Genomic DNA, 23,369 nt, shown 5'->3' with positions numbered 1-23,369 from the left:
CCTTGGTGTTTGCATTTCAAAAAGATAGCTCCCAGGCTCCAGAGAAGGACATTCCTGGGTCATGAAGCTGACAAAAGGCCAACTGACAAAAGGCACATCTAGTCTTCCAAAGGGGTACATGTCAAAAAGATGAAAAAGCACTAACAATTACAAGTTTTCTAAGGTAAATGCTCCAAGAAAAAAGAAGAGGAAAATCTCCCATTTTTCAGTAGGGAGAATTAAACCTACTCGTATTTTTAATATGTATTTGTGTGTGTGTGTGTATATGTGTGTGTGTGTGTGTGTGTATATATACACACACACACATATACACACACACACACACACATATATATATATATTTAAAAGATAACATATATGTGACTTAGCCATAATGTGAAAAGTGTATATTTGATATCACATGTAAATATAGCTATTTTAAATGTTAGTGTAATTTTGTATTTACATAATTTTTATATTAAATATTTATACATTATATGACTTTTTTAACCCAAAGGAACTTACAAATGAAAACAGTGTTTACGGACAGGCCATCATAGCCTGGTGGTTATGGAAGCTAGATCCCACATGATTGACCACAGTAAAGATCTGACTCTAGTAGCTTGAGAAACATGCCAGGCACATGTGTGTGTGTGCCCAAAATTCTGAAATAATGGAGATGGAGGAGAAGGGATTGCAGCCTGACATGCTCCATTGGAGGGGAGTTTTTTTTTTTTTTTTTTTTTTAGAGATTTTCACTATACGGCGCATGCGCTCGCCAGACAGACAGAGAGAGACATAGAGACAGAAAGCGAGAAATCACCCCCCAGGGGTGATGGTCACGCCGCAATCCCTTCTCCTCCATTCTCCTCTCGGGATATTGGGCACGCACGCACACGCGCCCGGCGTGAGTTTTAAACCACCGGGTCCGGGACACGAACCGCGGTCGACTATGTGGGAGTCCAGCGACATAGCCGTTACGCTAACTGCTGGTTCCCGTTGGAGGGTAGTTTTATCCTCTCTCCCTGCCTCTGTCTCTCTCCATTGAGTACACATATCCTCTAGCCATTTATGAAAAAAAAAAGAGAAAATTGTATTCATCTGAATATTAATACACTGACATGTCATTTATCTAAATTCCAGAGATGACTATATTTTTTAAAATGAAAATACTTTTTGAAATACAAACTTCTCCCTTCACAGTGGCGTTTAGATTCCGTCAAAATACAAATCGGGCCAGCAGGTAGTATAGTGGTCAAGGCTCTGGACTCCCACATGACTGACTGCAGTTTGAGTCCCAGATCTGGTAGCTTGCTTTTTCACTTTTCCTCTCTCTGTCTCTCTCTGGTCAAATTAAAATAATAATAATAATAATGAATAAAGTTAAATAAAATAACTATTAAATAAAACACAAGTCATTGAATTCTGAGATTTTTTCCTTTATTTTTGTTTACTAAACCATCTGTACTTAATTTCCTGCCCTACTTGGTCAATAAAAAATTGTATTTAAAAGTAAAAACATGATTAGGATATTATATTTTGTATTGGTAAGTTGTTATTTTGGTCGAAACTCAGATGTTAGTATTAAAAAGGAACTATAGTATGGAACATAAGGATATAATTTTTAAATTAAAAATATTTTATTGCCCATATATTAAAACAAACCTAGAGCAGAACCATCTCAAGTGACCATTGATCTTCACAAGGGATACAATAAGGGAGTAGCTGTATGTGCTGTATGCTACAGTTAGAATCAAGTCTATTTTTCATCAAATTCAATTATGTTTTTATTATACCCAGGAGAATAAACATAATAGTATAGGATGTATATATTTTTAAAAATAAAATACTGAATAATAACTATGGTTCAAAAGAGTATAAATCATTTATGCACTCATTTATTGCCTTCTAACAGAATAGCTTTTAGAAAATTGTATGTCATGACAAATCAGTTATGCCACACTTACACTGCGGTAGTTGAATTACCCTTGGCATTTTTGTATTCTAACAGTTCTATTTATCTCCCAGTGGTCCACAATGAATAAGTAATGAACATCTGTAGGATACAGGTTTTCCCCAATATTTTTAAAAAGAAAAAAATATTAGTAATTCATTTTTAAATACAGTCTTTTTTTCTTACACTTGAGTTTTTAAAGTTGTATTTCTAGCAGTGACCCTGACATCTGAGTGTGAATTCCTTCACTCCTCTTAATATCATCAGGTTTTATAAGCCAAAGGGTCTTTGGCTTCCTCAATGCAGTGATTCACCAGAATGGACCAGTATGCCCACAAGTCACTGAACCTTCGCCAGTCCTTCAAGAGAGGCTATCATTTTCTCAGGCCATTTTCACGTTTACATCCTCTTTTCCATTCCTGTCAGAGCTCGGTGACTCATGGGGTTGGACAGTAGAAATCAGTGAGGGTGAATCATTTACTTTGAACACACATTAAAATTTGTAATGAGAGAGTAAATAACCTGTCAAAGAGGAATACTAAGAATGTTGTACCCACAGATGTGGTTAATTCAGTAACTAAAAACTGTACACGGCACTGAACTATTTCTTGAGCTGATTAAAACTATTTGTGGGTCATTGGAAAAGTCACAGAGCATTTTTGCATAGAAAAACATAGAAAAATACGTCATGACTTTGCCGATGACCCAATAGTTTAACATGATAGTAAGGCAGAGAAGTTCTCTTAGGCTCACAATATGACAGAATAATTTTTCTCTTTTTAATGTTCAGTTGGATCTTAAGAGTTTATTTTACTTTTCTATTTATAGACACCCTCTGTATGTGGAAGCAAATTTTGTTAGTGTTCCTTCAGGATGACTATTTCTTTTTTTTTTTCTTTTGAAGTTTTTTTTTTTTTTTTCTATAGTGCACGTGCGCTCTCCAGACAGACAGACAGAGAGACAGAAAGCGAGAAATCACCCCCGAGGGAGGATGGCCACGCCGCAGTCCCTTCTCCTCTGTTCTCCTCTCGGGATCTCGGGCACACATGCACATGTGCCCTGCGTGGATTTTAAGCCACTGGGTCCGAGATGCGAACCGTGGTCAACTACGAGGGAGTCCAGCAACTTAGCCATTATGCTAACCGCTGGTCCCCCAGGATGACTATTTTTTAATCTAAAGAAAGAATAGGAGGTGCTATCAGGAGTAATAACATTTATCTTTATTCGGTGGGGGGGGCTTATTTTTATATTGTGAGGGAATATTAGTAAATGAAGTAGAACCATGCTAGGACCAGCAGATGGCATTATTGGTTGCATCACTGGACATCCACATGGCTGAGTACAGTTCAAGTCCTAGACCTGATGACTTCAAACTTATGCTAGGCATATGTGCATGCATGCCAAAAATCCATAGAGGATACTGGGGGGGAAAAGGGATTGTAGCATGGCCATCCCCACTGGAGGGTGATTTCTTGCTTTCTGTCACATGAGCACACATGCACTGTAGCAAATATCTCGATTAAAAAAAAAAGAAAAAAATAGAACCATGCTTATCTATGAGAGGATATATATTACATAGAATAATTATGTTTTACTTCATTTTTAAACTTGTTTGAGATTATATGTGAAAATTTCTTTCCTTTTCTTTTCTTCTTTTATTTATTTACTTATTTATTTGCTAGAGGATATGTGTGCACTTGCCAGAAAGAGACAGAGAGATAAGGAATAGTGAGCAAGGTGAAAGCACCCTCCCATGGGGAATAGTCATGACACAATTCCTTCTTCTCCATCTCGCCCTCCTTTTGGAATTCTGGGCATGAATACACACACGCTGTGCATGTTTCTCGAGCTGCTGAGTCTAGGATTCAAACTATGCAGTCAGCCATGTGAGATATGACTCCTTAAACCACAAAGCCATGGAGCTGACCTAAAAGTATCCTGTAGGAGGGACCAGCAATTTGTGTAATGGCTATGTCGTGGGACTCCCATGTAGTCGACCACGGTTCGCGTCCCGGACCCAGTGGCTTAAAACTCATGCTGGGCATGTGTGCGTGTTGTGTTCAAGATCCCAAGAGGAGGATGGAGGAGAAGGGATTGCGGTGTGGCCATCCCCTCTGGGGGGTGATTTCTCGCTTTCTGTCTCTCTGTCTCTCTTTGTCTTTCTGGCAAGCGCACGCGCCCTATAGCAAAAACCTCTCAAAAAAAAAAAAAAAAGTATCGTACTGGATCCTCCATACAGTGTCTTAAAGGTCTAGAAGAAGTAACCAAAATAAATTTGTAAATAAGCTATCATCCTTGGGATTCTCATGACAGCCACAAATCTGCTAATGGACATGTACATACATACACATACACATTAATGTACTTTGTAGCTATAACAAATTATATAAAATGAAAATCAGAGTCAGCCCGTGGTGTGATTAAAGCAGCTGAATCCCACGTGGCCCATTACACTTCTAGTCCAGGTCCAGTGGTGTGAGAAACATGCAGAACAATTGTGCCCGAGTGTCCAAGATCATGAAAGAAGGGAGAACTTGAGAAGGGACTGGCATGACCATCCCCCATGAGGAGTGGTTTTTCCTTCCCTTTGTCTCTCTCTCTCTCTCTGGTGAGTGTACATATCCTCTTGCAGATTTTTTAAAACATGGAAATTAGTCATTTCAAAAGCCGTATCATATAATTTCCGTCGGTATTTTGGAACTAACTTAATAATAGCAAGAGGATACAAATTAGTATTTGCTCCTTTTAAAAAAACTCTGCATTCATGCCACTGTTTCTTTGTTTTATACTCTACCTGATAGAAACCCCACCTGTTCTCTCATCCTATGTATCAAATCTCAGCTACCTAGGAAGAAATTTCAAAAGGACCATTTTTGCTATCTATTCTTGAATTCAGAATAAGATTTATAAGCCACTTTCTGGGACCAGCAGATGGTGTAATGGTTACATTACTGGACTCCCATGTGGTCGACTGCCGTTTGAGTCCTGGACCCAGCAGCTTCAAACATGCTGGGTGGGTGTGGGTGCGTGTCCAAAACCCAAGAAGAGAATGGGAGAGAAGGGATTACAGCATGGCCTTCCTCCCCAGGGTGATTTTTCTCTTTCTGTCTCTGTGTTTCTCTGGCAAGCACACATAACCTTCTAGCAAAAATCTCTCTTAAAAAAAAAAAAAGGCAACTTTCTCATTTCCTTTGATGGGGACCTTTCCTGCACTCTCCCCCTCCTCAGAATTAAAAATGCATCCTGGGCATACAGCATTCTGGGCTGCAGTGGGTAGGTTGCAGAAACTTCCCCAATCCTGTTTATATTTCCTATTTTTTTTTTTTTTTTGAGAGGTTTTTGCTATAGGGTGCATGCACTCGCCAGACAGAGAGAGACCGAGAGGAAGAAAGCGAGAAATTACCCCCCAGGGGGGATGGACACGCCGTAATCCCTTCTCCTCCATTCTCCTCTCGGGATCTTGGGCACGCACGCACACGCGCCCGGCATGAGTTTTAAGCCACTGGGTCCAGGACGCGAACCGCGGTCGACTACGTGGGAGTCCAGCGACACGGCCATTACGCTAACTGCTGGTCCCAATAGTTCCTACTTTTTAAACTTCCATCTTCCCACTAAACTTTGCAACATGGTATCAATGACGCCTGGAGCTAGCAGGATGGTTGAGTGGGAAGGAGACAAACTAGTCTTGTAGTGGTACCCTTTTAAACCACTTTCTCCTCATCATTTTTTGTTCGTTTGTTTGGAGAGGATTTTGCTACAGGGTGCGTGCATTTGCCAGAAAGACAGAGAGAGACAGAAAACGAGAAATCATCCTTCAGAGGGGATAGCCATGCTGCAATCCCTTCTCCTCCATTCTCCTTTCGGGATCTTGGGCATGCACGTACACATGCCTGGCGTGAGTTTAAACCATCTGATCTGGGACTTGAACTACTGTTGACTACATGGGAGTCCAGCGACATAGCCATTATGCCAACTGCTGGTCCCTGTTAGCTATTTTATTTTGAATGTTCATGGCAATCTTTGCTCCTTTCTCTGTCATTTGACATTGTGTGCCCTATGTGTTTCTTTAAACCTCTGCTTTAGGAGGCTGGATGAATAGGGTAAAAATGGGTCATTAGCTATATCAGATAATTGTCAGGAAATTCTTCCAAGTAATATGTGCATTATAAGTATTTGACATTTTTTAAAGTAAGATAATGTTATTTTAAGTATTCTAGAGGGAATAGCACTAAGCAGAGAGAAATAGAGATAGAGAGCGAGGGAGAAAGCACCCCACTGGGGTTTGTGGTTAAACCACAATTCCTTCTCTGTTTTTCTGTCCTGTCAGGATTTGGGGCATGCATGCACTCCCATTGTGTTTTATTTTATTTTATTTATTTTTTTTGGAAGAGGTTTTTGCTATAGGGCACGTGCATTCGCCAGACAGACAGAGACAGAGAGACAGAAAGAGAGAAATCACCCCCCAGGGGGGATGGCCACGCCGCAGTCCCTTCCCCTCCATTCTCCTCTTGGGACCTTGGGCACGCACGCACACACGCCTGGTGTGAGTTTCAAGCCACCGGGTCCAGGATGTGAACCGTGGTTAACTACATGGGAGTCCAGCGACATAGCCATTACGCTAACTGCTGGTCTCCCCATTGTGTTTTTGAAGCTGATAGGGCCAGGACTTTACACTTAGCCATTTGGGGTCTACCTTCCTTAACCACTAAGCAATCAAGCCAGCCCAAGTAAAGCTCTTCTGTTTAAGCTTGTTTGCTTCAGCCACTCTAGGTCAAATAGGCATAAGGCAATAAAGAATAATCATTTGAGAATATTCCTAAAATATATTAGTGTAATGATCTTTCCATGGTAAATAAGGAAAAGGAAATAAGTGCCTGCCTGTTGATAAAATGGTAACGCAAGGATAAAAACAATATTGCGCTTTTTCCAATATTGTGTCAATTTCAATAAGGAGATCGAGCCTGGGCCAATATGTCCTAGTATCTTAGTTAATGGGCAAGTAGGCCTCTGCTCCTGAAATAAGTGCCTGGTGTACCTGGTGAAAACCTGGTCCATGTCTGAGGACAACAGAAGGGAAGAGGACCATGCCCTGATAACAGATGTCCCTACTATTGCTGGTTCATCTTTCCTGTTGGATGAAGTCAAGATTTAACCCAATTCCATTGACTTTCCCTAGAAAAGAACTTTGTCAGAGTCTCAGCAAAGTCAACACCTTGTCTAAAAACAGTCACTAACATCACAGGCATTGCTAATCCTAATTCTAGAATGCTATGATTAAGAATATCTTTTTATGGGTCTGAGGATGGGAACTAAATAGGGGGCTGGAAGCTAGAGCCTTTACTTCCTACTTTACTTTAATGACTTTTTAAAAAAATGTATTTCTACTTCAGAGATTTCAATGAAATATTCACCACTATATTCCTACTGCTTAAAACATTCTGGCTCATAGCAGGCTAGAAGACTGTCAAGAAATGTGTATTAGACAAGTTAAGCATCTATTGTGTTTGGTTTATCTCAAAGAGTGTGAAATTAAGAGAAGCAGAACATGATAGAATCTGTCTTCAAATGCTAGTTTTATTTTTCTTAAAAAAGTAATACATATCCATGGGTCATATGGTAGTTCTGTTGTAGGTTTTTGAAGAATCTTCATGTTTTTCTCTGCAGCAGTTGTAATAATTTATATTCCCAGCAACGGTGTAGAAGGATTCATTTTCACCGCTGCCTCCCAGGCACTTGTCCTTTTATTTTTTTAAGCGTAGTTGTGATTAGGGTTAAGTGCTATCATTGTGGTTTTTATCTGCATTTTTCTTATGATAAGAAACGTGCATTTTTTTCCTATACTTTTTGACAGTTTGAACGTAAGTCTTTTTTTGGAGAAGTGTTCAGCTCATTTGCCCATTTTTGATTGGATTATTTGTGTGCCTTTCTTTTTTTTTTTGTTTTCAGACCAGCTGCTTGAGTTTCCTGTATATCTGGTTACCAGTCCTTTATCTGAGGCATAGTTTATAAACATATTCTCCATTCTTTGGGTTGTCTCTCAGTCCTTTATCTGAGGCATAGTTTACAAACATATTCTCCATTCTTCGGGTTGTTTCTTCACTCTAATTTATTGTTTCTTTTGCTGTGCAGGAGCTTTTTAACCTCATGTAGTCCCACTTGTCTATTTTGGGGGTTATTACCTGTGTTTTGGGGGTCTTATTTAAGAGATTTTTGCTTACTTTAAGGTCACCAAGAGTTTCTTCTGTGCTTTCCACAAGTAGTGTTATGTTTATTTTTTAAAAAAATTATTTGAAACTGTTTTTCACTTAACACTTTGAATATATTTTCCCATTTTCTCCTTACTCTCATTATTTCTGTTGAGAGGTCTGAGATTAATCTGATTGGATAACCTTTATAAGTAACTAACGTTTCCGTTTTGCCAGTCTTAGAAGCCTATCTTTGTCTGTAGATTTGACCAGTCTGGCTATGATGTACCTTGGAGAAGATCTTCTTAGGTTGATCCTACTTGGGGTCCTTTTTATTTGTTGGTTCTGGATATGTTAATGCCCCTCTAGATTTGGAAAGTTTTCTTCCAAGATTTCATGGAATAGATTATCAATGCCCTTATTAATTTCCTCACCTTCTGGGATACTGATTATATTGAGTTTTCGGTGCTTAAGGCGTCTAGTATTTCTCGTATAGTATTCTCATTTTGGGGGGTTATTTTCACAGTTTTTCTTGTTGTTTTTTCTAGATCAGAGGTTTTGCCTTCAACATCCTAGATTCAATTTCTACATGGACTGATCTGTTTTTAATACTTTCGAGGGAGGTTTTGATTTCCTGAATGGCATCCTTCATCTCTAATAGCTCCATTTTATTCTTTTTTATGGTGTGTATTTCCTCTTGCAGATCATGGAAAAACTTCAACACCTCCTGGAACTCGTTGTCTCTTTTCTCCTGCATCTTCTGGAATTCATTATCTCTTAGTTCTTGCATCTCATTTAGTGTTTTCACTATGAATATTCTGAATTCTCTATCACACATTTCCATAAGATCTACTGTACTGTCTGTGGATGATGAGGGATTGTTATTTTCCCTCATGGGAGAGATATTTTCCTGATTTCTCATGTTTTTCATGACTCTGCAGTTGTTTCTGGTCATTCTGTGACAAAATCTGTCCTCTACTGTGCTTCACAATGTGGTATCTTGTCTATTTCGGGAGTCTAGGAGATGGAGTTTAGAGCATAGCTTCCCTGAACATGCCAGGACACACCTCAGCTTTAAAAAATAATTTTTTAAAATATAATTATGGAGAACACTTGCACATTAGGTGGGGGAGGGGCAGAAGCACTTCAGTCTGCACTTCAGGTGCCCATGTTCCCAGTGTTTTCAGGCTAGTCCAGGGATTCAGATCAGCAGTCAACCATTTGGCTTGCAGCCTTGTAGGACATTTTCATTACTGCTGCACCACAGTGGCTGGGTCAAAGTGGGTCTGTCTTCTAAATTATTGTGTAAGTTCTCTGAAATGTTTCCTACATATACAGTATGCACTCAAAAGTTAATTTCTTTTACACAAGTAAGAATTATGTGCACATACTGTGATTAGATTTTTTTTAATGTATCCTAAAAATTTCTTCATATAATTCTGCCTCACTTTTGAAAACTTTACTGAAATGCTTATGGGGTATACAATAATTTATTAAGATATTTATCTCTTTATAAACATTGACAGTATTCTTAGTCTTTCTGCTATTACTGCAAATACTTACAAGGAGTATGTTCCTTCCTCATCCTTCTGAGAGTTTATCTATAAGATAATTTCTTAGAAGGTTCACAATTTGTGGTTCCAAAATTATACTCTAGCAGTACTGCAGGTGTCTTCCCTCCCATGGGCAATATGTGAGAATGCATGCTCTATGCTCTACCTCCTCATACCCTAACCATAGGTATTATAAAAACTACCAGTTTGCAACTTTAGTCAAATCTCTGATCTGGCTTAGTGATAACTTTTATCAGGAAACTGGAAAATAAGATGTAGACTATATTTGTTCCTAGATATCTCCTGATTCTAATTATTAAGTATCTTCTCCCCCTTTGTTTTTTTTTTCCCCCTTTATCTTTCTCAGGAAGAGAATCCAGGGAATTAGCACCAAGTATTCTGATGTAGACCCCCCCCATTGTTTTCCCTCCTGATTTCAGGAGGGAAATTTCATTGTGATAGACCACGTTCTGACTTCAGTAATTATGCTGAAATTAGTGGACAAGCCTTCTTAGATAAGAAAGAAAGAGCATTTACTTATTCCTGCTTATCATGGATATTAAACTGCACTGTCCTCATCTCCCTATAGAACATTTTCAGAAATTTCTCTCTATATTGTTAACATAGCTCTGTGCCATCTTTCAACCATCACTGCAAGCTATGAAAAGTTACCCAAGTCAGATGTACTTTTGGGAGGGGGAAGAAAGGATCTAACTGTATCATGGAATGTAATGTCAGGTTCATTCTGGTCAGTAACAGCTTACTCTACTATCATACATACTGCTCTGCCATTGACTGGAATTTGAGGGAGTGTTTCCAATTGTTTGATTCTTTCGAAAGTGCTTTAGATTTTTTAGGTTGTCTTTTTGGGGCTACACTGTCTAAACTTTCTTGAAGCAAACTGGGACATTCTATGAATCTCTCTAAACTTTTGTGGTAAAATTTGGTGGTATAAAGCAACAAATTAACAGAGGGCCCTAATTCTGAAGTTTCTTTTGTACTGTGTCCTCATAGTAAACTGAACAAAAGATAGGTTAACAATAATCTTGGGAGCTCTTAATGTATAATCCAGGTGAGAGGTGACAAGGACCAGAGCCAAGTCTTTCACTACAGGAATGAAATAAGAGCATACATTTAAGAAAGATTTAGAGAGACAATGTTAACAGGATTTAGCGTCAAAGATTCTTTTTTTCTAAAGAAGAATTATAACTTCTTAAAATGACCAAAACCTTTCTGAAATAGAAAACAGTTCAGTTCAGCATAAATGTTTAATTTCTTACACATTTAGCTAGTGAAGTAGTTATCTTAGAAGTTCCTTTTTTGATCTCTTAAAAATACTATTCATACATGTCTTTGTCTCAGGAAAAGAAGTTTTCATTTCTTAGCTTGCTTATAGGTTCATTACATACTTTTTTTGGGGGGAGAGATTTTTTTGCTATAGGGCACATGTGATCACCAGAGAGACAGACAGAAAATGAAAAATCACCCCGTAGGGGAATGGCCATGATGCAATTCCTTCTCCTTCATTCTCCTCTTGGGATTTTGGGCATGCACACACGCTTCTGATGCAAGGTGTAAGCCACCAGATCCAGGTCTCAAACTGCAGTCAACTACGTGGGAGACACCATCTGCTGGTCCCTAGTTTGTTTTTATTTTTATTTATTTTATATTTTTGCCATAGAATGTTTGCACTTGCTAGAGAAAGAGAAAGGAAAAGTGAGAAATTACCTTCAGAGGGGATGGCCATGCCATAGTCTTGTCTTTATTCTCCTCTCAAGATTTTGGGTATACACACACACACACACACACACACACACACACCCCTACACACCTACCATGTTTTTCAAGCTGCTGGGTCTGGGACTCAGACCGCAGAGTTGACTCTGGAATCCAGTGCCTCAGCCACCACGCCACCTGCTGGCTCACACACTAGGTTTTATACATCATTTCTGTTCTCTATTATTGCTTGTTAATTCCAACTAGGTTAAATAAGCTGCGCTTTTCTGAAAACTGGATAATTCTGTTTACTTCATAATTGTTTCTTTGTGCTTTTAAACACAAGTGACAGACTTGAAAAGATTTCCTTAAACTCAATTTATGTAGTAGGTAAGAAGTATGAGTAAAAGCATCATAAAATAAAAGTGTTTTATTTTGTTTGTTTGTTTGTTTGTTTTTTTTAAAAAAAGGCTTTTGCCGTAAGGTGTAAGGAGAATGGTAGAGAGAGAGAAAGTAAACAATCACGTCCTGGGGTGATGGCCATGCTGCAATCCCTTTTCCTCCATTCTCCTCTAGGGATTTTGGGAAGACACACGTGTTTGGTGTGATTTTTAAGCCACAGGGTCCCAGACTAAAACTGCAGTTGGCCATGTGGGAGTCTAGTACCTTAACCACCACGCCACCTGCTGGTCTTAATGTAAAAGATTGTAATTATGAAATTGTTTTAATGTTTAGATTTTTTTTATACTAGAAAGTAGTTTTTAAATTCTGCTGTGAGACATCTACCTTGATTTAAGAAATATATATAAATTTTTTTTTTACTTTTTTTTAATTGCCAAAGGGTATAAACACTCACCAGAGAGAAACAGAGAGAGGAAGAGGGAGGAAAGACTCCTCATCCCCCAGGGGAGCATGATAATGCTGCAACCCTTCTCCAGTTCTCCATCTTTTCATATTTTGGGGAGGCATGTGTTTTCAGACCTTAGACTGGGATTTTAACTGTGGTTGGTCGTGTGTTTGTCAGCTCTCTTAAATATTAGGCTATAGGACTGTCCTCAGAATAAGTATATATATAAAATTATCTATCTATCTATCTATCTATCTATCTATCTATCTATCTATCTATCTATTTGAAATTTGTGCAGCCATGGTAGTACACAAGTAGTGACTACATTTGGGAGGCTAGAAAACTAATGGAAGGCTGAGGTTTGATTCTCATGCCAACCTGAACACATTGAGGGTGGTTGTGTGTCTTTGTAATTAGCCAATTGAGAATTTGGAGCAGGAGGATTGCAGCACAGCAAAGCCCTGTCAAAAATACCTGCCTTTGTCTTTGGCCTAGCTGTTATGGTACAACAGTAGCACTAGTTCTCTCTCTCTCTCTTTTTTTTTTTTTTTGGAGAGGTTTTTTTTGTTTGTTTTTTTTTGCTATAGGGCTCGTGCGCTCGCCAGACAGAGACAGAGAGACAGAAAGCAAGAAATCACCCCCCAGGGGGGATGGCCATGCCGCAATCTCTTCTCTTCCATTCTCCTCTTGGGATCTTGGGCACGCATGCACACACACCCAGCATGAGTTTTAAGCCACCAGGTCTGGGACGTGAACCATGGCGGACTATGTGAGAGTCTAGCGACATAGCCATTACGCTAACTGATGGTCCCAGTAGCACTAGTTCTCTACAGCCATGCAGTAACTGCAGTTTGGATCCTAGTACAACCTGCAAAATAATCTGGACACTTGTGTAGGTGCCCAAGATACTAGGGAGCAGGAAGACTGTGGAAAGGAGATTGTAGTGTGATGAGACCCTAGCAAGAATTTTTTTTTCCCTCTCTCTGTTTCTCGAATGCTTTCAAGCATGCAATTTCTATCGTAAAAAAAGAAAAAGGAAAAAATACTTTGTCTACCTTTTTTCTCTCTCCTGTCAGAAAGAGAAAAAATATTTTAATATTTGCCAGCAGACGGCATAGAGAATAAGGCACTGAATCCTACATAGTGTACTCTGAGATTCTAATCCTGGACACGGAGACTTGAAAAACATGCTGGACAGCTGGCAGGTGGCATGGTGGTTAAAGTGGCTGGACTCCCAAATGACTGACTGTTGGTTGAATCTCAGACCTGACAGCTTGCTTTCCTCTCTCTCTCTCTATGTCTCTCTCTGGTCAACTTCAAAATAAATAAGTAAATGAAATAAAATAATAACAATGAATAAAATTTTTTTAAAAACATGCTGGGTGTTTGTGTGTGTGTGTGCATGTCCCAAATCCCAAGAAGAGACTGGAGGAGAAGGGATTGTGATGTGGCCATGCCCCCTGGGAAGTGATTTATCACTTTCTCTCTCCCTCTCTTTCTCTTTCTCTCTCTCTCTCTCTGTCTCTCTTTGGTGAGCACACGAACCTATGACAAATCTTAAAAAGAAAAATATAATGAAAAATTTAACATTATACAAACTCACAGATATGTTTTCTATGTTAATGTCAAGGAAATTCTCATAGTCCCTGCCTGGTAGCATGTGCTTCTAAGATGCCATGCTTTGCAGGCTGAGACTGCCTGGAAGACCTGGGTTCAATTCTTCTGTCAACCTAAGGATTGGAAATGGTGGTGTGCACCTATGATTCCTGCAACTTGGGAGGCTGGGTTAGGCAGGAGAATCTTTAGATTTAATTGACCTATGCAACATAGAAACTATCTAAAAAGGAAATGGGATTACTTTCTTTAATTCTACTTCAGTCTGTTCATTGTAGATTTTTGTATATTGATTTTTGTGTCCATCTTCTTTACTGAATTCATTTATCACCTCTGAAGGGGTTTTTTGTGTGGTTTTTAGATTTTTGTGTGTATAATCATGTCATCTGCAAATAGAGAAAATTTCACTTGTTTTTATTCAAATGCCTTTTATTTTGCTCCCTTTTCTGATTGCATTGGATAGTACTTTCATACTATATTTAAAAAGGAGAGAAGAGAGTTAATAGCCCTCTCTTATTCCAGTTTTAAGCCGGAAAGCTTTAAATTTTTCCTCATTCAGTATGATGTTAGCAATGGATTTGTAATATAGAACTTTCATTGTGTTGAGAAATGTCCTTTCTATACCTCTTTGCTGAGAGTCTTAATCATGAAAGGATATTGTATTTTATCAAGGATATTGTATTTTATATTGTATTTTATTTTGCTTTTTCTGCATCAGTTGGGTCCAGGATGCAAACCATGGTCAACTACGTGGGATTCCAGTGACATAGCCATTACACTAACTGTTGGTTTCCATCAAATAACCAACTTTTTGTTTCATCGATTTTTTAAATATTATTTTTTATTTCTTATTTAATTTATTTTACTTCTAATCTTTATTATTTTTTTCTTCTGGCATTTCGTAGGTTTTTTTGTTGTAGCTTTTCCGATTCCTTGAGATGTATTAGGTTATCTATTTGCCACCTTTTTTTTTTTCTTATGGAAACCAATTGCTATAAACTTCCTTCTTATGAATGCTTTTGCTGTGTCCCAAAGATTATGAAGGGCTGTGTCATCATTGTCATTTGTTTCATAAATTTTTTTATATCAGTCTTAATTTCTTCATGAGTTTTGAAGTCATTCAGGAGTAGGTTTTTTAGTTTCCCTTTTTTGTATTTATTTGTGAAGGCTCTTTCTGCTGTTGATTTCAAGTTTAATGCCATGGTTGTTGGAGAAATGCTGGGTATTATTTCTATATTTTTTAATTTATAGAGGCTTGTTTTTTTTTGCCCTGTTATGTGGTCAGTCTTTGAAAATGTTCCATATGGGAATGAGAAAAATATGTATTTTGTAGTTGTCAGATGAAATGTTCTATAAATGTCAGTCAGGCTCATTTGTTTTGTGTGTGTATGTGTGTGTGTGTGTGTGTGTGTGTGTGCGTTTGAGAGTATTTTGCTTGTTTGTTTTTGCATTAGGGCACATGTGCTCTCTGGGGATAGAGAGAAACAGTGAGAGGGAAAGTCAGAAATCACTCTCCCAGAGTGTGTGGCCATGCCCCAATTCCTTCTCCTCCATTCTTTTCCCGGGGTGTTAGATGCACATCCACACATACTCACATTATTTTCAATCTACCAGGTCTGGTACTCAAACTGTGGTTGGCCATGTGGAATAGTAACATAATTGCTATGCAATCTGCTGGCCCCCTACATTCATTTGGTTTATGATATCAGCTCTTGTGTTTCTTTGTTTATTTTTTGTCTGGATGACCTGTCCTGTGGTGACAGGGAGGTATTGTAATCTCCAACTAGTGTACTGCAGTCAAGCTCTCTCTTTATATCTAGCTGCCTTCCCTGGTGTTGGGTGCATAAGTATTTATAAATGTTATAGTTTCTTGGTGAATTAATCCTTTTAGTCGTATGTAGTATCCTTCTTTGTCCTTTTTTACTGTTTTTATCTTGAATTCTATTTGGTCTGATGTAGTATCCTGAGTCTGGACAGTTTTGATTTCTATTTGCATGAAGTGTCTTTTTCCAGCCCTTCACTTTCAGTCTATGCATATCTTTATCAATGAAATGTCTTTCTTGAAAGCAACATATAGAGAACTACTGTTTTTCTTTTTCCTTTTTTCTTTTTTAAGGGGATTTTGCCTTAGGGTGCATGCACTCATGAGAGAGAGAGAGAAAGACCAAGAGACAGAAACAGTGATAGTAAAGTGAGAAATCACCCCACAGGGGAATGGCCATGCCACAATCTCCTCTCTTCCATTTTCCTCCCAGTTCTTGGCATGCACATACATGTGCCTGGCATGCATGTCAAGCTACCATGTCCAGGACTTGAACCATGGGTGTCAGCCCTGGGTGAGTCCAGTGATGTAACCGCTACACCATCTTGTTTCACCTGCTTTTTCTTTTATTCATTCAGCTAATCTGTATGTTTTAATTGGGACATTTAATCCATTAACTTTCAATGTTATTATTGATGTGTATAGACTAATTTCTGTCATTTTGTAAGTCATTGTTTTAGTTGTTTTTTGTTCTGATATTTCTGTTTGTCTCTTTTTTGTTTTCCTAATGCAGTATTCCATTAAGTATTAATATTTCCTAAAGAGATAATTTAATGTTGGTAAATTGTTTCAACTTTCGTGTATCTGGGAATGATTTTATTTTTTCCTTTCTATTTGAAGGATAATCTTGCTGGGTATAATATTTTGGGCTGAAAATTTTCTCCCCCAGAGTTCCAAGCATCACTTCTCATTCCTTCCTTGCTTGCATTGCTTCTGTTGAGAGATCTGAGGATTCGTTTTGTGGGGTATCCTCTGTAATTAATTTGTTATTTTTCTCCCACCATTTTTAGAATATTGTCTTTGACTTTGACTTCTGCCAATTTGGCTATGATATGCCTTGGAAAGATGCATCTTGGTGTTCTTCATATTTTCTGAATCTGGAAGTCCTTATGTCTCTAGATTTGGAAAGTTTTCAGATAATATTTCCTCTAAGAGATTGTTCTATACCTTAATCCATCTCATCACCCTCTAGAATACCCATTATGCAACAATTCAGCCTCTCAAAAGCATCTAGAATTTTCTATATGTTATCCTCATTTTTAATGTTTTTTTTTTTTTCAGTTTTTTTGTGGCTTCGAGTAAATCAGAGGTTTCATTTTCAAGGTCAAAGAGTCTTCTGTATTATCTAATCTGCTTTTAATACTTTTGAGGGGAATTTTGATTTTCTATATTGTATTTTTCATCTCCAGAAGTTCTGTTTGATTGGTTTTTATGCTGCCTCTTTATGGAATCTTTCCTACAAGTCATCAAATGATTTTTTTCATTTCATGCAATTGGTTGTCTATTTTCTTTTGTATCTCATTGAGTTTTGTTATGAATATTCTGAATTCTTTTTCTGACCTTTCTGTGATTTCTTGTGTATTACCTATCATTGGTGAGGTAAGTGTGTTCTTTTGGGGGAGAGACAATTCTTACTTTTTTGCTATTTCTTGTGACTCTGGGTTGTTTTTTCAGCATCTGGGAAAGTACTCACTTCTTCCTAAGTTTTTGGGGGAGTAGATTTCTAGAGCTGTATGCTTGTGTGCTTCCTTAGAATGTGTGTTGTTTTTGTGAGAGTTCTGTTCTGTGTGTTAAAGTACTGGAATTCATGGTAGGAGTTTGGGGGTTAAAATTTTCAGAGAGCAGTTTCTTTCCTTGTTTTCCTCCAGAGGGACAGGGAATTTCTTCAGAACTTCACTACTTTTGTAAGTAGAAACCATACAAACCAGAGGTTACTGCCTACTCCCTCTGTTCCCCTCCAGTGGTCTAACTTGACTCTTCTCTTTGTAGGGGCTATTTATAGGGAGTGGCCACCACCCAGGTATTTGTGTGTTTCAGTGGAGGCTGCTCAGAGTCAATGGCTACAGCCTAGATACCTGTGGGCTGCAGGGGTGGCAGTGGTCAGCCTTTCTTGTCATTCTTTCCCTCGGTCAGTGAACATGCTCCCTAACTTACACCAAACTCTCTGGGCCTGATGCTGCCAAGGGCTGAACCAAGGAGGTGGAGTGCAAGGTGGTAGCACATAGTGTACATGGTACAGTCAGGTGGTGTACAGTGTGCAGGTTGGTAACCAAAGCCTCCTCCTTTACTCCTCCAATGGGGTGGCTGGGTGGATGGTGTGGGGGATAGGTAGCAGCCTCCTCTCTCTTCCCTTCAGTGGGGCAGGCAAGTTGGTCGGCATGCAGCTGGTACAGGAAATTTGAAGTCTAGTGATTCCATTAGTGTCATTATTCTTGCATATAATCTCTTCTTTGATGAGAAGCCTTTTCCACACAACCCTACAGCCACATTTACTGACTCCCTCCTGTGTATTCCCTTAGTACATCAAACACATCTTTTATGAAGTCTGGGTTGTAGTTTTTATTTACAGATCTATCTTTCTCACTAGACAGAATTCCTTTAGAAATGGAACCATGTCTTATTCGTATTTGGATCTCTAGTATATATCACAGTACCTACCACATTTTCAACATTCGGTTAATGTTTGTTGAATATAATGCCTTAAATCAGTAAGCAATTTTTATAGTCAAGGAAAGAAGGAGTAAATGTTGAATAAGAAAATTATCATAGATGCCCTAAAAAAAGAGTATAGTTCATATTGCATTTTTTTTTTGGAGAGGTTTTTGCTACAGGACGCGTGCACTTGCCAGACAGACAGAGAGAGACATAGAGACAGAAAGCGAGAAATCACCCCCCCAGGGGGGATGGTGATGCCATAATCCCTTCTCCTCCATTCTCCTCTCGGGATCTTGGGCACGCACGCACACGCACCCGGCGTGAGTTTTAAGCCACCAGGTCCGGGACGCGAACCGCCAACAACTATGTGGGAGTCCAGTGACATAACCATTACGCAACTGTTGGTTCCCTCATATTGCATTTTAAAACTGGTATTTAAATGGATTTGTACATAGCCTCTCAGTAATGCATCCACTTGTACACATCATTAATTTAGGTAATTCCATCACTATACTTAAAGCACATCGGGGTTCTAATTTATTAAGAGATGTTGAGACATATGAAAAGGCATAAAGAATTCTATGATAAATACTCATGTGCCCACCTTCTAGTTTAAGAAATAAGAGATCAGCAGTTGACATAATGGTTACATTGCTGGATTCCCATGTAGTCGATTGCATTTTGAGTCCTGTACCTCGCAGCCTAAACTCACACTGGGCGCTTGTGTGTGCATATCCAAAACCCCAAGAGGAGAATGGAGGAGAAGGATTGTGATATGACTTTCTCCTCTGGGGAGTGCTTTCTTGCTTTTTGTCTCTTTCTCTTTGTGATGAGTGAACATGTCCTATTGCAAAAAATCTCTCTTTAAATAAAAAGGAAGAAAGCAAGAAAACATTACCAGTACAGCTAAACTTCTTTATGTACCTCTCTGTCTCATCACACATTCATCTTCAACCTGCCAGAGGTGCTGTAGATCATTCTGGTGTATTTTCTTACAATTTTACCACCTGTATTTGCAATCTTAATACATAGCATTATATGGAATGCTTTCAAACTATTATGGATCATGCCATATTACATGTATTCATTTTGATGTCCTCCCCAACATTATATTTTTTAGATTCATCCATTGTTGATATGTGTATTCCTACTGCATTTTCATGACTCTATTTCACTGACTAAACTATTCATTTAATCATTTTCCTCTTGATGGACATTTAGGTTGTTCCCAAGGCTTTTAATATTGCAAATAAAGCTAAAAAGATGCTTTTAAAAGTCCTTGTTAAGTCAACTAATATTGTAAATTTGAGAATTTTAACTTTTTAGGGAAGAAAGATTACTACTGTTTTTAGATCTAGCAGTCTTCCTTCACGTTTTGCATGTAGAATCTTTTACCTTCTTCACATTTTGCCCTGTGTCTGGCATATAACAGTAAGTGTACTAATTGGATTTATCTTTGTTGAATTACATTGGTTGTGTTTTCCCCAAGTGGCCTTGCTTCTAAGAAATTTCGAAGAAACTCAGAGCTAAACAAACAAAATGCTTATATCATAAGGTCATCAGGAAAGTCATGACGCATTTTTAATGACTTTCCCAACAACTCAGTAAAGACAAATACTATTTCAGAAAACCTCAACTATCATCTTGCATTATCTAAGTCCCAAGAATGTGTAAACCTCATATTACTATTCCTATCAACAGTTTACTATACAGTATTTGAAAATAAGTGGAACCTTTTTAATGTTGAAAATTAGTTTTTAATTTTCATCTCAAAGATGATAAATCATCAGATTATATATTAAACTGAAATTCATTTTAAATTTTATAAATATTGCTCTTGTATTACAATCAGATAGTAAATCTTTAAACTTCAAATAATTAAGTTTTTAGAATAAGATGCATAGACAGTGGTGAATGGCAGAATGACAAGGTATTTAGGCAACTAACGATAAAATTAGTTGCTGATAACAAGTTTTGACATTTTAAAATCTGTCATAAAATCATTTTTAATAGCAAACTTGATTCTCTTAGTTTGTATCAAAGAGGGAGGTCCTCTGAAATGTTCAATCCCTTTATCAGTGTTTGGACAAATTACTAAAATTCTAGTCCTCTGAAGGCTTTACTCTATTTATAAATTGTAGTTATTGGCCTCTATCCAGATTCAGATGTTAGAGATTAGCCTAAAAGCTGAGTCCTGATTGAAACAGATTTAGGTAGACTAACTGCTGAGCCTTTCCAATTCACATTGCTGTGATCTATTAGGTTTCATTGAATGAGACACATGAGGATGCTATAATAAAAACCTTTGATAAAAGGTCTCTAGAGTCAAGGTGTATGCTTAGGGCGTCATGTTTCTCAGTCCATAGAAGTGCTTACGTAACTTAAGAAAATACATGCCAATCTTTTGTCAGACTTAGACCTGGAATTCCCAAATAAAACTGTACCATCAGGAAATTGAGTGGCTTGTGGCCAGAGGAGGTATTGTTTTACTTTTAAGTTCTTTGTTTTCATGAAAAGGTTCTTTGATTCTCAGAACATATTTGTTTCAAGATAATTTAGTTTGAATTCACCCATGTTTAAAAGTTTCTTAAAAAACTTTACTTAAACTTCTATAGTTTCTGTTTTATAGGTAATAGACACGTGATGAATTTTTCAAAACTTTCATATAACCTCAATTTTAATAATCAGTTTGGTTTCTAATGTCTATATGGTTCTAGTATGTGGAACCTATAATTAACAGCAATTATATTTTCAAAATGGTAGCTTTACCGTTTAGCTACAAATCTTTCTTAATACTGTGATAGGACAAATGCATAACTGTTAATTTTGAGTGAGGGGATTCAAATTCAAGGGGATTTCGCTGTTTCCAGCTTTCTTGCAGTTTAGATATGCTGCCATCAGGTGGTAGTAGTATGTCATATCCATTTGGGTCTACTTATGACACTATTAATGGTCACCAGGTTACCTCACAAAGATTTATAATCTGCTCATTTTATAATTTATTTCTGATTTTTCACAGTCATCAGGAGTATTTTACAATATATCTGATTTTATGAGGTGGAGCCATTACCTACTTAATATGAAAATAATTTTTTTTCTTTTCTTTCTTATAGCATAGAGCACTGTATTAAAGAAATACAGTCTGAAGTTAACAAACAGTGTCCAGATGTAGAACTACAAACAACATCTGACTGCTTTGAATGGCTAACTAACTATCATTATAATCCATCGAAATCACCTTCCATTCCCCATGGAGATTTGATAAAATTCCTCAGCACACTGGTAAAAAGGGAATCTGTGTTTTAATGGGGTGGGTGAACAGGGGATAAAATTTATTCCATTTGTATAGGTGACCATATTAGCCTGTCATATCTGGATATTTGTATTGTTTTCTTGTTTCGTTCTTGTATCCCCAATAGAATCTGGTGAAATATTTTTACTATGATTTTTCTCAATAAATTTAAATTTTATGTAAATGGAGATTAAAAATTATAATTCCTTGGGGATTTGTGGTATGGTATATGCCGTGTCAGCACCACAAACATGTATTGGTGTACACCACAACTATCTACCAGAGACATTTATATTCATTATATTTTGTGTTCTTTTACAACTACTAATTTTGCCTGTGCCCATTACTAAGCATAATAAGGTCCTGTTTGTATGTATTAAGTAGCCTAGCATTTACACCTTTCAGTCATATCCTGTTCTTTCCAACCAAGTCAGTAATTTATACATAGCCATTAAAATTTATGGAGAATTATTACATTGGCCAGTCTTTGATACAAACTACTCTCTATGTTAGATAAATGTTTGTAAACTTAAACAAGAATAGTTATTTTTATTGCACCTATAGCTACAAATGTGCCTAGCATGCAAAAACAGATTCCCAAAGAAATAGCACAATTGTTAGAAAGCAGTATTTGTATAGCTATGGTTTTAATTTAATTTAGAAGGGAAAGGCACTGTTTTTGTCTAAACATCAAACATTGACTAAGGCAGATGTGGAAAATATCTTGAGGTTGTAGATGGCTTAGGATGACAGAAGCAGATGAAAATAGTTTTTGGCTGTTCTTGTTATTACAGATGTCTCTTTAATGTTTACAAAGTAATAAAAGGAAGAGAAAGGAAGACTCTGCCCTGAAGCCTTATTCTTTTAAGAGAATGCTCTCACCCATTATCTCCTAAAGGTGGAGCCTTGAAGAATAAATATGGATATAGTTATTCCTTTAATTTCTATTAAGAGCCATGTGTATTGAATTTCATTAATATTGATGTAATAATTCTTTCTCATTTAATTAAAAGCTTTTGCTTTTAATTATCTTTTAATCTGTCACACATAAGTCATTCTCTATTCACTGCAGGGCAAAGGCCGCCTTAGTTTTTGCTCGAATTCATTAGACTGATAGGCTTGTTCCAGACCTAGGGTTTTTTTTTTTCCATAATTGATTATATTATTTTGAGGAAGGGAACCACATTATTAAAGCAGATCTAGATTACAGTGACCTTATTATCAAATTTCTACATGCTAAAAGTGTCAATCTGAATGGCATTTTCATATGTCTTATTTTTTTCATAGAAACTTTTTATTAATTATCAAGCTATTTAAATAAGAAACAGAAGTCTCTTCATAATGGCAGTTATACTAAAGTTATTTTTAAAATTTAAGCAATCATACTAAACACATGTTTTAAACCTTTGTAATCTATCATTCTTTGATCAGATATTTAAAGACTGACTTAAATCCAAGGCTGAGGCACTAATACTGACTCATTTGCCTTGTAAAATTTACCATAATTCTGGTATGTGCTGGACTCTATCAAAGGACATTTCTTGTCCAGAAGTATCAATGGAACTATGTCATGGGGGAAGGAAGAAAAAGAAGCTACAGAAAGGTGTACTTTGTACCTCTTTAGAGTGTAATGTAAAGAACATGGGCCAAGAGAATAAAGCCAGGGAGGGATTCATTCTTGGTTCTGTACCTTATTGTATGTGGACATTTGAAAAGTCACTTAAGCATGCTTTACTTTATTGTTCTTAACTA

General features: G+C 37.5%; 1 protein-coding gene across 1 annotated transcript in view; it reads left to right on the top strand.

Annotated features, from left to right (window-relative positions):
- Positions 1–23,369, top strand: part of KIAA0825 (KIAA0825 ortholog) — a 494,795-nt gene that overhangs the window by 77,797 nt on the left and 393,629 nt on the right. The window contains exon 4 of the mRNA XM_014593286.2: positions 21,439–21,607. Within this exon, the coding sequence (XP_014448772.1) occupies positions 21,439–21,607 (169 nt within the window). The remainder of the gene's footprint in view (positions 1–21,438; positions 21,608–23,369) is intronic.

This window comes from Tupaia chinensis, unplaced genomic scaffold (assembly GCF_000334495.1).
Source record: "Tupaia chinensis unplaced genomic scaffold, TupChi_1.0 Scaffold140095_1, whole genome shotgun sequence".
In the NCBI taxonomy this organism is placed as follows: Eukaryota; Metazoa; Chordata; class Mammalia; order Scandentia; family Tupaiidae; genus Tupaia; species Tupaia belangeri.
This window is presented reverse-complemented; position numbering and strand designations above follow the sequence as displayed.